This window comes from Cervus canadensis, chromosome 20, assembly GCF_019320065.1.
Source record: "Cervus canadensis isolate Bull #8, Minnesota chromosome 20, ASM1932006v1, whole genome shotgun sequence".
NCBI classification, from domain to species: Eukaryota; Metazoa; Chordata; class Mammalia; order Artiodactyla; family Cervidae; genus Cervus; species Cervus canadensis.
In genome coordinates, this window is record NC_057405.1 from 27,780,713 (window position 1) to 27,798,157 (window position 17,445).

General features: G+C 47.6%; 1 protein-coding gene across 3 annotated transcripts in view; it reads right to left on the reverse strand.

Moving 5' to 3' along the window:
• Nucleotides 1-8,548, reverse strand: part of COL12A1 (collagen type XII alpha 1 chain) — a 117,399-nt gene extending 108,851 nt beyond the window's left edge. For all 3 annotated transcript variants that reach the window (XM_043439013.1, XM_043439011.1, XM_043439012.1), the window contains exons 1-2: nucleotides 8,409-8,548; nucleotides 5,357-5,464 (exon numbers count right to left, since the gene is read on the reverse strand). In XM_043439013.1, the coding sequence (XP_043294948.1) occupies nucleotides 5,357-5,429 (73 nt within the window). In that variant the 5' untranslated portion in view covers nucleotides 5,430-5,464; nucleotides 8,409-8,548. The remainder of the gene's footprint in view (nucleotides 1-5,356; nucleotides 5,465-8,408) is intronic.
• Between the last annotated feature and the right edge of the window lie 8,897 nt (nucleotides 8,549-17,445).

Here is a 17,445-nt window from a genome sequence, read left to right on the forward strand (position 1 = left end):
TTTTGACTGTATACACTAGGAATGGAACGGATGTTATTTTCCTACTATCCATACACAGGCAGTGAGATTAGACTATTAATCTACATGCATAGTTTAATTATTCAACATTCTGCTGTCTGTAACCATATTGCGAGGTTTCCCGGTAGCCATCACTTAGTATAACAAGCATGCAACAGATGTTAATAGGACGATAGGTATTAAGAATATCATTATAAAATATTGTTCCAGTAGCAATGGCTCAGGACAAATTTAATGCAAAGGCAGACGCGACTGGCCTGAGCATGCTTTTGAAAAATCAGTACATGGAAAAACAGTACCACCAACCTTGCAAGGAAATTGACCTGAAGCAGCAGACACTAGGTTAAAACTGCTGAAGGGCAGCAGCAGCCCACCTTGGTGATTTCCAAATGACCAGGACTCCAGAAAAACTGAAAAATTGACTGTTGGGAAAAGTCTTTAACAATTGGATTTTAAGGTGTTCATAGCAACTCAGATGTGGTACTTAGGGATCAAAAGTAAGAAAGGATGGTTGACCAGCATGTGTACAACAGACAGCCCTTTGCACTTTCCTTCTTGCCACTTTGATCACCTGTAAAATCTTTCAGGCTTGCCATTCTATGTATTTTGTTTGTTTTTTCATGAAAAAAACATAATAAAGCAGGTTTGAGTGTGGACCCCTGTTGACGTGAATCAATGCAAACTATATTTGCATTAACTTCAAAAGTCTTTCATTTTATATCAAAGTAATTCACAACTGCCCTTGCATCGTTATAAACAGTGAATGCAGATGCCAGAATATTTCTAATAAAACTATCTACATAGGGATTGTGATTGCAAACAGTCATCGTTGTGTAGAATATGAATGGGAATGAAGATAAATAGAAGTGTAATTATAAATGAATAAGGTAGCAATCAGGTATATTAATATAGCCATAAAACTGAATACTGATAGTGAAGAAACTAAAGTTTTAAGTATTCATAACACTAGCAGTTTAAGTTCATATTTATGAATAATGCTTTTTGTTATCAAAAGGCTATGCTATCAAAGCTACATTCTGATATATCTTTTTACATAAATTGGCAGGATTTAGGACTTTTTAACAATGATAATAATAGCTAGCTTTTGCTGAGTGTCTTTTCTATGACAGGCGGAGATTTGGACACTATATATTGTCTCTCTCCTCTCATGACCACCCAGCAGAGTGGCCTTATTATCTGAGTCACAGGTGAATCAGTGAAATTCAGAAGGGTTAACACAGCAACAAATTAAGCAGCAAAACTTTGACCCCCATAGTCTGACTCCAGAGCATACAGTTTTCTACCATACTGGCTTATTAAATAAGAAATATTTGCATGAAAGATTAACTTTAGAAACCAATATTGATATGAATTTGGCTATTAAAATATACATAAGTATTTTACTTACTCTATGAAAAAACTTTATTTGATTCCTCATCAACAATAAATATGTGCTATTCTGACATCTCCAATTCAGATATAGATAAAATTTGGTATATTAACTTTACAACTTGTTTAAGCAATTTTAAAACCAAAGTGTCTATCTTGATATATAGTTTTTACAAAACACTGTTATTCATTATGGCACTCAAAAGGAAGATATGTCCAAGAGTTTAACAACAGTGCAAGGATGGATGGACAGGTGAGAGGAGATTAGCTTAATAAGATTTGGTAAGTGTATGAAGTGTATTAAAGATAAGGAAAACTAAGAACAAACTGCTAAAATATCATCTTGATGAACCAGTAAGAACTTTAGTTTAAGTTTTATGATAGCAATACTGAGAAGGGTACTACTTAAATGGTAGAAACTTTGAGAAGTGAGCAAAGTATAGTTTTACTATATTCAGTAGGCACTAATTTTTATTTTCTGTCCAAAGCTAGTATAAATTAAATGACCTTTGCCATGATACAGATATTTATTTCATCTGTGTTTAAAAGATACCAGAAATAAGCAGTTGAAAAGTTCATGTTCCAGACAAGTAATAAATTATTCTGTACAGATTACCAAATGCATTCTTTCATTAAACTGACTGGGTTGACCTATTGTCAAGCTAGACAGCAGCGCAGTGGGAGCAAACTCGCAAAGCACTGGACTAGAAGACCTGGGTCTTGCCCACGCCGTGTGGGCATCACAATCCTTAACTGAGCTATTCAGCCTCTCTGGTCCTCATTTTCTCATTTGGAGAATGAGAAAATTAGAATAGATAACTATACGTTCCCATCTAGTTTGAAATTTCTGTTGCAAGTTAGACACAGGATTATAGAAATAGCATTAACTTGCCTCTTAACCTAGACACAAGAAAATTAAAGCTTATGGCCTCTACTCTGTTATGAATTAAAAATATCCAACATTTCATTGTATATTATGAACTACAAATCAGAGCTTCTAAAGTTACAACTGTTTTTCATAGATCACAGGATCACCCCAAATTTAGATTAATTAGAAAGGTGTCTAATTCTCAGGGAACACTGGCCGTTGACCTTTAAATGTTAAGTGTTAAATTTTCTAAATGGCAATTAATGTACCCTATGATACAGGAACCAAAAATAACTCACACATTCTAGACCTTACAGAAAGCTGGCCAAGCTATAAGGTTAATAAAGTCTATGCTGCAGCTAAAAATAATTAAAAGAAAAATTCATTTTCACTCTTATTTCTATGGGACAAAATATTAATAATGAAAAATTAAGTTCCTTATACAAGTAGGTAGAATAAAATAACATGATAATGGTGGTACTCCCTATATTTTAAAAAAAGGATAAATGCGAAAAATGAATGCCAAAATCTTGTAATTCAAGGTATGGAACTTTCCACACATGCAAAAAAAATTAAGTAGAAATTGACTGGAAAATAGTATGAAGACAAGAGTACAAGTTGCAAAAGGGAAAGAAAAGTTACAATGGCTACTTCAGAATTAAGGTCAAAATGACATCTCAAGAAGCAGGGCTGCCAGTTGAAGTTTTGAAATGTATCAACAGAAATGATTCAGAGAACTTCTGTTTGCAGCCCATTGTCCCCAGAAACGCCTTGGCTACAAATTTTGTTAGCCCTTCCCAGCCTCCTGGGGCCACTTAGTTGGTGATTAACACTGGAGGAGTCCTGTCCAATACTGGAGCCACAAGCCACATGTGGCTATCAAGCACTTGAAATGTGGCCAGTCTGGATGAAATGCACTGCAAGTGTAAAATACACACCCAGTTTCAAAGACTTAATACAAAAAATGCAAAATATCTCACTAATAACTCTTATATTGATTACCTGTTAAAATGGCAATACAGTGGATATATTAGGTTAAGTGAAATATGTTACAAAGACTAATTTCTCCTTTTTCTCTTTCCCTTTAACGTCACAATCAGCATATTTTAAGTTGCATGTGTGGCTTGCATTTGTGGCTCACAATATATTTCTATTTGACAGTGTCAAACTGGAGAATGAGGTCCCCTTCAAATTAAAAATCTTATTAAAATATCATTATTAAATGCTGACCTAAGCAGGTGAGAGACAAAAAAGAGAAACAGCTTAAGAAAGCAAAAGAAAGAGCTATACTGTGTGGAAATAAATACAAACTTAAAAGGTAAACTATGAGAAATATGGAAATAATCAGTAATGTAGATAGCAAAATGTTCTTTTTAACTGCACTTTGCTAACTATCTATTATCCAATTGAGAACTGATTTTTTTCCACTTACATCATTTCCAATCCAATTCTTGTCCTAAGAATTCACAACTCTTTCTGATTTTCAAATAACTATTTTCTTAATGAGCAATAAATAGGCCACTTAAGTGAATTATCTAAAAATATCTTGAGTGGGGCTTCCAGAAGTTCCTCCAGTGAAATTCCTTCCTAACAACGACATAGAAAGGAACATTAAAAGCACTCTCATCTGAATATTACTTCACAGAGGCCACTCTGAAAAGCCTCTACATTCATGAAGTATTCATCAGATAAGCAGAGCCAGCAAGTTCCCCTCTTTTCTGAACATGCTGTACATTTTGAAGACTCTACTTTTCCTAATCTTAATTTTTTTGTACTTTCGGTCTTGAACCAGAGAATTGAACACAACAGGGTTTTTGGAAAATCTCAGTGCTGTCTTGAAACCCTTCTACTTCCCCACAACCTCTAAATAAGCCTCACCCTCTGAACCCCACCCCCAATTTCCACACTGCCCCACCCAGAAGTATTGCTTTTCTCCCCTAACTCCATCAGGAGCATTTCTTTACTGAAAAAAAAAAAAAAAGTATATTTTTAAGTTGTCTTTTAAGGTAGTACCCCATTTACCTTGCAGAACAATAAATCTAGTGTCAGATCTCCCATAACTGAGGAAACACAGGAGCCCCTACTGGGTTAACACCCAGAAAGGGCTTGTTCCACCAATACTGATAAATGAAGCCATCAAATGCACACAAAAGTAAGAATGAAATAAGGTTGAAAATCTAGCAAAAGTCCTTCATTTTCTAAGGGGTGGAGCCTATAAAGCCCTTCCAGACCCTTGGGCCCTGAGCCCATCTCTGAGGCTGAGAAGACTCAGCGCCCAGGGCTGATACTGGGGAAAGGAGGGATGGAGGAGGTGATGCCGGCTTGCCAGGCTCCCACCAGCTCCCTGGTTTAAAAACCTTGGCCCAGACCCAACCTGTGCGCGAGGGGCTGGGTCTGGGCTTGGGCCAGGCGTCCCGGAGCGCAGCGAACCAAACAGGGACGCAGCGACCCCCTACCTCCACCCCCGGCCACTGCCAACACACCCCGGGTCCCGGATCGCTACCGACCACCCGCTCCCGGGGGCGATCCGGCTGCTCACGCGCCCGCACCGCCCGCCTCGCCGACCGGACCCCCACAAAACACACAGAGGCGCAGAGCCGGCGCTGTTGGAGTCTTTTATTTGGTGCCGTCACCGAGGTCGCGGCCCCGAGCCAGGGGCTCCCCCAGCCACGCGCACGAGCCAGCGCGCCGCGCGCTCCGGGGCTCCTGGGTACCACCCTCCGGCGTCCGGTCCGTAGCGCCGGTGCAGCCGTCGCCCCCTCCCGGGCGGCTGGTCCTCGCTCGGAAGGCGGCAGCGGCGGTGGCGGTGCGGACAGCACACCGCAGAGACAAGCGGAGGGACAGCACACAGCACTTTACGGAACGGAGCAAGCGGAAGACGAGAAAGAGCCGGACCCGAGAGCTGGGAGGCGGACGAACCTCAGAGAAGGGGGCGTTTCTCCGAAGCAGAGAAACCCCCGGAGAAAACACACGAAGTGCAGGGGAGACAGATCGAGCAACAGTGGCAAGGAAGGTTTGCTTTTTTTTTTTCCTTTCCTTTCTAGACTTCTACCTTGGGAGAAGAAGGGAAGAGCCTTTTACCTTCTGCCTCGATGGAAGACAGGAGCAGGGCCGCGCCCAGGGCGGCGAGCGCTGGGGGAAGCCTGGTCCGCATGCTCCGCCTCGGGGCTCACAGCCACATGAAGGGATCTGCCGGAGGAAACAGTGACCGCATCAGACCGGGTCCGGGCGAGCCTGGAACCAGGTTAGAACTGGAGCCTGGCCCCGGGCCAGGACCCGACCCTTTCTGCCTTAATAACCACAGGGCCCAGCCGGGCAGAGAATGGGCCCTATTGTAGAGCAATGGGAGAAGTCAAGTTCGTCTGCAGCAGTTCAACCAGGGCCCTGAGAGCGAGCTGAAGTTTAAAGAGGGTCCTGTTTGCTTGGAGGCCGGACCTGCTTAGCATCCCGGGTGAAGGGCCTTATCAGGCCCCACATGACTTCATCCTGCCTGGGTGATGGCTAATTCAGAGATCATCTTATCCGTGAGTCAACTAAATGTCTCTTCCAGCTGGGGTTTTTATTTGGCCAGCTTTTTTTTTTTTTTTTCCTAGCTGTGGAACTCTTTAGGTAACTGTACTTTAGTAGTCTCAGGGTAATTTGGAAAAGTATAAGCCTCTTTTACTCTCTTTTTTTCTTCATTTTGTTCTGCCTACAAATATGCAGCCCTTGAAGGTCTGAAATGGATTATACAGAAACATGTAAAGCCCAAGAGAAACTTGACCCTCCTGCTAGCTGTGTTGTCTTCACATCTGATAAATCTTTCACTCAAGATGAGGAAAAAAACAACTCTGAAATACATAATAAAAAGGAAAATACAATAGAAGAGACAAAGCACTCTTGTCTGTTTTTCCAAGGTTTTTTTTAATAAAATTCTCAGTAATAGTTACTCTTCTCACTTAACTGTTCATTTATTCCAGAAGATTACAGGTTTACATGCTCCAGAGGAGAATATATCCTACTCTGATTTTTCCTGATTCTGTAACTAGGCTATTAATTCCTTCAAGACAAGGAAACGTATTCACCTTTTGTGGCAAGTAACACACAGTAGGTAGGTGCCTAATCCATGTTGGTAGAAGGAAATCTAAACTATTCTAAGGTCCAACTCAGGAACAAAAGCTACTAGCGATGAACTTAAAAGTGGAAGACTGCCGGAGGCAAACAGAAAAAGAGAGTTGATTCTGAGATACTTAAATTATTGTAAGGCAACAGACCAGGCCTCTTGAAAAACGAAGTCATGCTTGGGAATCCAAAAAGGAGCCAAAGGTTGAGCCCTCTTTGAGAAAAGAAACTGACAAGCTCGAACCATGTCTTTCCAAATTATTGGCATGATGTATCAGGGCAGCTTTTCTGGGCCCGAGTGTAAATTGCATTTTAAATGTCTGATGAACAGGCTTGCCAAATTGCCGGGAGCTCCTTTTTATAAGCCAAGATTAAAATTTTCCCGCTGCTCTGGAGACCCAAGGACTCTAGCAATTTCTTTCTTCCTACTTAACAACTAACTGACATGTCTAACCCTTTTCTACATCAGGAAAAGGCAAGAGGTGAGACCAGTCCATTGTTCCCATCATCTGGCCCTAACTTCGCTATAATAATTTCCAACTCAGTTGGCAGTTGTGCTCACGATAAGTTAAAGGCTGACAATCGACCCACCGAAAAACTGTGTGCAGATTTTTTTTTTTTCTTTTTTAACCGCTGAACGCGCTGTAAAAGTTGTGGCAGGTCTAGAGCGCCACTTATCGGCTGTCTTAACTCAGCGGCACAATGGATCCTGTCTCGTCGCGGTATCTGAACATAAACTCAGTTCTGCCAGCCAGCCAGGCATTACACCCATGTGTAAAAAGAAGACGAAGAAACAAAGAAAAGAAAAGTTCTCTCTCCTTTTAGCCAAAACATTTATCTGAATGATTAGCAACACTTCATTGAGCATTCTCAGACACAGAAAGTCTGAAATCGGCCGCCCCTACGTGGCAGCAGGGCCATTTCACACACTCCTGAATGAAAACGAGTCAGTGGGGGCGGGGGTGGGGGGCGTTGATGGGGGGTTGGAAACTTGGATTCATCTCCTTGGGCCAACTCGTCCCCTCCCCCAACTCCGCTGGAAGAGGCCAATTCTTGCCAAGTTAAAAAAGGCAATTGCACCCCCACCCCCACCCCTGCGGGGTCCCTCCAGATTTCCTGCGCGTCACCTACCGCCGTCCTAACCCCCTGAGTCCCTGACATTAGTTACCCAAGGACCACCAAGTTTAGCGTTCATTTCCTTTCTTGCCCCATCCCTCCCCAGCGTGTCAGCACGCTTTAGAAGGCCACAGAATCCGGGTTGAGGGGAAGGGAATGGGGTCCCCGGCAAGCCCCGCAAGGACCACCTGCGGCCCCTAAGGGTGCTTGATGCGGTGTACCTCTTCTGCTCCCTGACTACACTCCCCGCTCCTTAAAACCCTCTGGGATCCCTACACTCTCTAGGATAGAGGATGGAAACCCGCGCAAAGGTTCCAAGACCCTGAGGAGGGCCACCCCGTCTGCCCTGGGGAGAAGCTGGGTAACGTCAGGCCAAAGCGGAGTCCCCGAGAGCTGAACTAACCCCCACTCTGGGATGCTTTGAAAAGCGGAGGAAGGAGCCAGAACACCAGTCCGGGAATCGACCGCCAGATGCCACACGAACCAGCGCAGCCTCGACGAGGGGTCGGCGGGCCCTCTAAAGAATTCCGCCCGGGGCGTCACCTTCTTTGCGCTCCGGCAGCCGCGAGACCGGGGGGAAACCGGCGGCTCCAGGACCCCGCGCACCCCTCGTCAATTTCAACCAAGCATCTATAGACGAAATGCCTCCTCCAGCGGGAACAGTGAAGCGGTGCTTTACGCACGCACAGCCGCCCGGCATCCTCTCTTGAGAAAAAAACTAAATTTCTTTCCCGCTTCATGTTACAAATGAACCCCAAAAAAAATCTCCGAGTAGCCCAGGCGCACGTTCAAACGGCCCCCGCTCGGGCTCCTGAATGGCTCAGAGCAGAGCCAGGAAGAGGCTCGAAGTGAGTTTCCCCAGTTATCTTTGGAAGGGACGAGGCGAGGGTGGGGGGCGGCTAGCAGCCAGACCGACCTGAGGCGGTGGTGACCGAGGTAGCGGCGGCGACAGAGGCTTCCCGGCGTCGCGGAAGCCGGCGCTCGGTGTGACCCCCCGCGCACGCCCGGGCGGTCGGCGCTGCGCTCCGGGCGCACCTGGCGGCCGCGGAGAGGTGGAGCGGCCGCAGGGCCACCGGCGAGCCGGAGGCGGTGGAGCCCGGGCGGAGCGGCGGGCGCGGCGGGACTGGCGGAGACGGCCCGGGACCGCAGCTGCAGGCGCGCGGACGCGTCTGGGTCGGCTCGCCTCGGTCGAATGGGAAGAGGCTCCGCGCCGCGGGCTCCTTAATAGAGGGCTGTTCCCAGCTCTCAAGTTTACTCGGTTACGAAACGCCTGAGAAGGTGGACGGCTGCCACGGGGTGATGTATGCTCCTCCGGCGGTGAAGGAGGTCTACTTTTGGGAACGTGTGCATACTTCGAGCATTCCTTCGGCGTGAGGTGGCGATCGCCGTAGTAGCAGTGCCCCGGCGGGGAGGGGAGAAGGGGAGGGGGCAGGGGCGATGCAGAGGAAGCGGGGAGGGGCGAGGGGGGTGGGGGGACGACAGCCGCGGCCGGGTTCACTGCCAAGGGAATCCGCTCACTCCTCCGCTTGGGGCGGGCTGGGGAGCTCGGGTTTCCCTCTCCGGGCGATTTTCTTTAATAAATTTATTTTTCTAAATTAAGAAGGAGGGGGGAGGGAAGTAGCGAGTCTCCTGTATAGAACTGCAAGAATGTGACCGACCCCACCCCATCGTTAGCCCCATCCCCCATCATCGCCACCTACACCTTTCTCCCCATCCGTCCTGGGGTGCACTTAAAACCGATTTACGGCGTTTCCATTAACTAACTGTCTGTGCTCGCGGCGCGCCTTCTGTCTTTTTCAATCTCGGGCGATTGGAAACCCGGATGGCCGCCGGCGCGGGGCTCAGCGGCGGGATGGCTTTCCCAGTCCTGTCTCTCTCTCCCCGCGGTGCTCCGGCACGGAACTGGAAGGCTTCATTTGAGCCAAAATGAAGGAATGCTATGAAACCTAGGGATCCTCCGAACTAGAAGCCCGCTCGGGAACAAGTTCCATCCACTGTCGAAATGTCTCACTTAAGCCAGAACAAAACTTGGTTCCGAGTCGAGGCTTCGGAAAGAAAGCTCTGCCCTTCAAACACCGCGGGGTCAAGGCGACGGAGGGAAGTGAGTTTCCCCCCGACCCCCACTGCTGGGAACTGGCGGCCAGATGGGGGCTCGCGTTCTGCCAGCGCCTTCTCCAGGTTTGGCCGCCCCGCTCCCCGCTCTGCGCCACCTCTTGGCCCCGAGCGGGGCGCCTGGCACCGAGGGCTGCCAAACCGTATTAGACGCCCGGGAGGAGGTGAGGCGCACCTACCCTGCGGCGTCGGAAAAGCGCTTCAGGAAACGTTCGGGTTACACATGTCAGTGCGCTCAGGGCAAGCCCTGCGCCTTTTGGCCTCTTGGAGCCCAGGGGTTAGTCGGCCTCATTGAAACCACCGGGGATGGAGGCGAGGGCGCGGAGGGGAACGCCGCGGCGCCGGCCCTGGAATTCACCGCCCGCAGTGGAGGAGGAGGCCGGGTGGCCAATATAACCTCGTCTCCCTGTTTGCTCTGACATCTGTTAATTTGCCCTTCCCCCCCACCGGGCTCGATAGCCTCCGAACTTGCCTTCAGAATGGCAAGAACTCGCAGAGCGAGCGGTCCCCTGTACTCCGCCCCACGCACAGGCTGCTCTGGAGGAAGCCAGGGAGAAGATTAAGGGGGGACGGGGTTGGGGGGCGGGGAGGGAGGAAAATGGGAATCGCCACCTCTGCACATTCCCGAGCACACACAGCCCACTGGAAGTCCAGCTGGGAGCTCACACAAAGAGCCCACACATGCACAGTGCACAGGCCTTTTCCCCTTCAAACTCTCACAGCCCAAGTGTCTGGCACAAACCTCCAGCGCCCCAGGCGTGAATAACCCAACGTGAACACCCTAGTGCGCGGTGATCGCCAGGGTAGCAGCCCTTCACCCTCTGTCTCACTCCACTCCTAGGCGGGTGGCAGCCTTGGGACAGAGCGGGGAAGCAAAGAAGTCCCGGCATCCACGGCCCCGGGCACCCAACGGTGCTGCCGGTGGCCTGGAACCGCCGGGGATGCCCCTGGGAAATCCACACCTCTGTCTAGAAAAGGAAAACTGCTGCCTTGCAAGTCAGCCCAGGCTGGATGGAGTTTGCATTTCGCCCGGGTGGAATGTGTGTGTGTGCACGCGAGCGCGCTCTTTATGTACTTTTTTTTAAGTTGTGATGGCGAGGTTGCCTAGGAAGCTACTTAACCCTAGGTGTTGATATTTGGGGATTAAAAAAAAGAGTTCGCTGTTGATTTGATTCAGAACTGCAAATGCATCTAGCAGCCCGGGAATCGAGCCGGGCAGCGGAGCGCAGAGGCGGGCTTCCCCTTCTGGAGGCTGGAGGCCACAGAGTCGGTGGAAGAGGCGTCCGCCCAAGACCACGCGCCTGGCGGCGGCTGGGGACCCTCAAGGCCGTCCTCTCCGGCTCAAAGCAGTCTCGTTCCCAAATTTAGATTTAATACACTCGAGAACAGTTGCTGCAAAGAAGTATAGGTAATGTTATCCACCGGCTGCAAAAGTCCTCTCTCCCGTTGAAAAAAGGATCATACACAAAACTTCCTGAGTAGGGTGAGAGGAGACGGTTGGAGACACCCGGGTCGGGAAGGGCACAGATGCTCATCCACAAACTAATCCAAGCACACGCACTCCCGGGGACACGAGTGCAATTCAAACGTCTCCAAAGGCGCTCTTGAGGAGAGCGAGGGGGAGGGGTGCTCCCAGCTGGCTGTCTGCACTGTGTGGCCTCAGGGTGCCCTTCTGCTGGGTTCCCAGTGTGATGAGCAGACAAACGTAAAAAAAAAAAAAAACCAAACACCAATTTGTAAACCGTCTTCCCCTTCAGTAGTGCGTCCAGTTCTTAATACCCCCTCGGAACCTGTTAGTTTTTTGCAATAAATTAATGATATTTATGGATGAGATGGTTGGATGGCATCACCGACTCAATGGGCATGAGTTTGAGTAAACTCCGGGAATTGGTGATGGACAGGGAGGCCTGGCGCGCTGCGATTCATGGGGTCGTAAAGAGTCGGACACGACTGAGCGACTGAACTGAACTGAATGATATTTATCGACTGAGGCAGCGCCGGCTGGATTTATCGTTTGTTTTTTTTCCTGGCTTTTATTCCTCAGGCTGCATCCCGGAATCTCCTTCACCTCCCTCTTCCCATCCACTGCTCCCACCTCTTCTCCCTCCGACTCCTGGGTTCCCGCCGGGTCCCGAGCTTCAGATTTCTTGTCCGACAGCGCGATCTAGCGGTCGGCGCGATCCCTGACGTCTAAATTCCAGAAAGTAGATACAAGCTGCAAATTGACGGGTTTCTGTGAGTTTTGGGGAAATGTGTCATCCATGGATCAGACTCCCAGGATTGACTGAGAAGCGAAGCGACAGGACGGAGGAACGTCTGTGGAGGTGACATAAATTTTCTGTGCGCCCATGAAGTAGTCCCCTTTAGAAATTCTTGCCCCCAAGCTGCTGAGAGGTCAGATCAGGGGAAGGCAAAGGAGGAGATGCTAATTTCAGTAAGAAGTGCAGATTACAGCGCCCTTCTTAACTTATAAAAGGAGAAAAGCGGCCTCCTCAGTGATTTGCTTGAGGTCAGCACAGCCGGCGTTCCTGGCCATAGGCTAGAGTTGTTTCCATCGTAAGTTCTTGCTGATTTCCTTTGCGGGAAGAAGAAACCTGGACTCAGCCAGCACGGATGTTCCAGCTCTTGGCTGTCCCCAGACTGAGCTTTTAAGGGTCTTTGTGAAGAAAGCCCTGGCAATTCCTTTGGGAGACGGGCTTCCCTGGTGGATCTGTCTGTAATGAATTCGCCTGCAATGAAGGAGACACAGGTTCTATCTCTGGGTACGGAAGACCCCTGGAGAAGAAAATGGCAACTCACTCCAGTATTCTTGCCTGGAAAATCCCATAGACAGAGGAGTCTGGCAGGCTGCAGTCCATGGGGTCACAAAAGTTGGACATGACTTAGTGAATAAGCCATCACAATCACCAAGGGTGTAAAGAGAGGAGGCACCTGCATGGAGTCTCAGAAAAAGCTATCCGAATCCTCTCCCTTAGATTGGGGTTCTCCAGGCAAGTTGAATCACACTAGGCAGCACCTTGCATGTGTCTATAGAGGCAAGCTCACAGTAGTGGCTACAAGAGAACTACACAGAGGCTTCCCCCTCAAAACTCTGTCAGGCAATACCTGGGGCACTTGAAACATCTTTGTGTGGCCATTCCGCCCCCTCAAATCTCCCAAGAGATCTTGCCTCCAAAATGTTTTAACATTAAAATTGCAAAGCAGCAGTTTATCAGCTGTGTCTCTGTGTGCCTAAAGCTGTGGGCATAAGTTGAGTGCGTTACTCAATAGTTCATCTCATGGAGAACTTTCACTTCATTAAGCAGTTGTTCTTCCCCAGGCAGGGGCTTTGGAAGACAAAGGCAGGAGGCACCGGTGATTGGAGAGGTTGGTCATCTAACACAGGCCTACTAAAATAGCCCTAACGGCAACACTTCCTCTCAGGACTGAGGATTCAATATGAATCCTGGGTTTCACACTGACAGTTCACCTATACTAAAGGTAAATGTTCAGTGGGGCCATAACAATGGAAATTTGTAGTGACTTAAAGGGACACACCCATCGCTGGATCTGGGTAAGGATCCCGCAGGTAATGGCCTCAGACCCAATGGCCTGGGGGTCTTACCCAGATCCCTCTCCCTTATGTGGTGAACAGTATGCAAAAGGAAAAAATAAAATAAAATAAAATAGCACGAAGCAGCAGGCAGTCCCACACCAGGCAGTAGGAAAGCTGAAGAATCAGAGACCAAAGGCATCCCTGAAGGAAGGAAGAGGGAAGCCATGTCTTCCTGCCGTCCTGAAAGGCTCTGCTTCCTCACAAAGGACTACTTCAGGGGTGCCCACAGGCTAGGTGCTGCTTCTCACTTTCATTACAGAACCCCCATCCCCACCCCGCCCCACCACCCACATCAGGGTATGAGCAACTCTGGAGCAAAAACGGTAACTCACCTTATTTATTATATTCAATGTCACGAGGTCATCACATGACCTCAAAAAGTTGCCGTTGCATGGAAAGCTGTGAAACCACAAAATCAGTGTATCCAAATACAGTGTCTGTTTGGGATGAACCCTTTAGATTTAATGAAAGTCAAGTGCTGCTGGAAGTGGATTATTCAGTTAGCCCTAAACTCCTTAAGCAAAGTGCAAAAGATAGAAGACAATACATTTCCTTAAGAGTTCAGAAAGCAACATTCTGCCACTTCCTTTTTCATTTCCATAAGATTCAACACTGTTTGAGTCATCCTTAGACCTCAAGGGACTGGGAATCTATTTAGCTTGCAACTATCCAAGTAACAGAAGGTCCAGAACTTCTAGCCAGGTCACTGCACTATGTGTCAGCAGTGAGGACTGTATGCTTCCCGATTAGTGAAAAAATGTGAAAAATCATAGGAACCCAATGCTCAAGATTTGGTCTTGGCCTTCAAATGCACTACACAGTAGACTGAAATGCAGTGATAATGAAACTATTTCAGGAAGGGGGACCCCTTCCAGGGCCCAAAAGTGGGCTCTTATCTAACACTCAGAAATGAATTGTCAGAAGAGACACACATGCTGACAAAGCAAGAGATTTTATTGGGAAAAGGCACCCAGGTGGAGAGCAGGAGGGTAAGGGAACCCAGGAGGCTCTGCCGTGTGGCTCAAAATCTCGGGTTTATGGTGACGGGATCAGTTTCCAGGTTGTCTTTAGCCAATCATCCTGACTCAGAGTCCTTCCTGGTGGGACACGACTTGTTCAGCCAGGATGGACGCCAGGGAGGAGGATTCTGGGAGATAGTCGGACATGTGGTGTCTCCTCTTGACCTTTGCTGAACTCTCCCGGTTGGTGGTGGCTTATTAGTTCCGTGGTCCTTACCAGGACCTCCTGTCCTAAAACGGCTCATGCAAATGGTTACTATGGTGCCTGGCCAGGGTGGGCGGTTTCAATCAGGGTGCTTCCCCTAACAAAATCACAGTCAAAAGAGAGGGTTCATTGGCCTTGCTTCCCTGGTGGCCCAGACAGTAAAGCGTCTGCCTGCAATATGGGATCCCTGGGTCGGGAAGATTCCCTAGAGAAGGAAATGGCAACCCACTCCAGTACTCTTAGCTGGAAAATCCCATGGACGGAGGAGCCTGGTAGGCTATGGTCCATGAGGTCACAATGAGTCAGACACGACTGAGCAACTTCAGTTTCAGTTGGAGCTCCTGTGTAGAATGAAGTGTAACCAGACCAAGGCTCCACTTGATAATACATTTTATACACCTACTAATTCACTTAGCTAAATGTATGGTGCACAAACACCCAGGTATTCAAAGCCAAGAGTTCAGATTTGGGATGCTCCTGCTTGTGGAATGCGCCCTCTGGTGGAGAGAGGGGGAAAGGTGGCTATTGTCTGATCAGTGAGGGTGGGCTCAGTCCCTGAGACCTGTGCAACTCTTTGCAACCCCATGGACTGGAGACCACCAGGCGCCTCTGTCCATTTTCCAGGCAAGAATACTGGACTGGGTTTCCATTTCCTCCTCCAGAGGATCGTCGCAACCCAGGGATCAAACTCGAGTCTCCTGCATCTCCTGCACTGGCAGGCAGATTCTTTACCACTGTGCCACCCAGGAAACCCTGTCTAATCAGACTCATCCTTTAATCATTTTACCGTGAGCTTTCATTTGGCAATTGCTGTTGCTCTAGCCATAATACTCACTAGGAAGGGTGGGAGAATTTTTTCCTTGAGACAAACCAAAAGAAGTCTTGTCCATAAATAATGTTAATGTGGTAACAGAGACTAGAAACAAACATCACCAAGATTCAAATGCTTCAAGAGAGGTCTGGAGACTGTGTAACTGGAAGCTAAAAGACCAATATGAAAAATAGTTTGGGTGGAAATACATAGTACAGAGAAACAAGATAATTGACATCACAGGAAACAATCAGCTCAATCCATGATTCAGAATATTCCACAAGAAAAAAAAATTTTTTTGCACAAACCAATTTCTCTATAAAGCAATCTTTCCACAAACCAAAGACAAGAAAAATGGGGGGGGAAGAGTGGATTGTTATGAAAAAGTATTTAGGATACATTTTCTAATACTACAAGTAACAATAACAATGATGATAGTAGTTGTCAAGAAATGTGAAGGGTCTGGAGTTTTGTCTTACTTGCAGGCTAACAAATTACCCAGTTGCAGTTTCACGGGTGCTGGCAGACAACCCAAGGAACCAGACAAAGGAATATATTACTCACAGAAACAGCAGTAGCCAGAATAGCATGCTTCACAAGGTTCCCTAAGCTCCAGTTCCCACTGGGTGATGCAAAGAGAGCCAGCGACCTTGCATTCACAGTAACTACATTGCAGGACCCAAATCTGAGCATGGGGAACCCAAGACTTTTACAAGGACAGTAAGCCTGCTTGACTTTTGCCTTGAAAAGAGACATTATATTTGCTATACTGGACAGTAAACAAACTTGCCCTTTGCTCTTCCAAGCCTGCTAGTGTACAAACGCCCTAGAAGAACTCATCTGGAACAAAAGCAGTCCCCTTCCCAGTGCCTCTGCTCCCCTTCCCAGTCCCCTTCCCAGTGCCTCTGCCTCTGCTCAAAAGACACGCAGACAAAGGAGAGACCCATGGAGAAATGTGTCAGCAGTAAGAACTGTTGGGAGTTCACAGAAGGGAAAAATCACTGTGTCAAGATGGTCTCTAAAGAATTTCTGGAGGAGGAGACTTTAAAGGACTAGAACTGAGCCTTCCTAGCACCAGGTTCAAAATAAGAAGTTGAAAAATGAGGCAAGGTCAGGAAACGTCTTGGGCAATAAATAAAGCTGAGTTGTTTTAGCACGAAGTGTGTGAATGCAACTTGGAATAGCAGTGGAACTTGGAAGTAGCTGTGATTCTGCATTTAATCCTTTAAATGTAATCGTTTGCAGAGTGTATTCCAGACACTGCACAAAACATTTTGTACCTATTAGTTCCCCAAATCTGAGTTTTCTCTCTGTGTTGTAGATGAGAAATTGAGGCTCAGAAGAGTTGAGTGATTTGCTAGTCAATTATTTTGGAACCAGGCTCTAAATTCAATTATCTGACATCTAAGCTTATGGTCTTTCCATCATGTGAAAATCAATGCTTGTTAAAGAAAAAATGTACTATTAAAAAAAGCTTAATCTGGCAATGGAGCTCATAGTAACTTTCTGGGAAGACAGCTTCAAGCCAGGAGACCAGCTGGAGGAGGAGGGTCCACGATAGAGTCCAGGTAGGAGAAGCAGAGGGTCTCCATCACGGTGCTCACAGCAGTGGTGGGCAAAGAGGAAGATGACTGGCCAGAGGAAGTAAGGATGGGAAAAGCAGTACCTCCAAGCAAAATCAGATGACTGGAAGAATGATGATACCATGGGGAAAATTAGGGAAGTGAGGCAGGCAAACTAGCTTTAGAACAGGACACATGGCTTTAGATGTGCCTTCCATATGATCAAAATCCTTGTAGGTTTTTTCCTAATAAAGTTTATTGGTAGCTTTCCATTGTATTAATAACATTAAAAGGATTTCCCTGGTAGCTCAGCTGGTAAAGAATCTGCCTGAAATGCAGGAGACCCTGGCTCGATTCCTGGGCCGGGAAGTTCCCCTAGAGAAAGGATAGGCTACCCACTCCAGTATTTTTCAGCTTCCCTGGTGGCTCAGATGGTAAAGAATCAGCCTGTAATGTGGGAGACCTGGGTTTGATCCCTGGGTTGGGAAGATCCCCTGGAGGAGGGCATGGCAACCCACTCCAGTGTTCTTGCCTGGAGGATCCCCATGGACAGAGGAGTCTGGTGGGCTACAGTCCATGGGGTCACAGAGAGTGGGACGTGACTGAGTGACTCAACACAGTGCAGCACAGTATCTCAGATACAAACGTG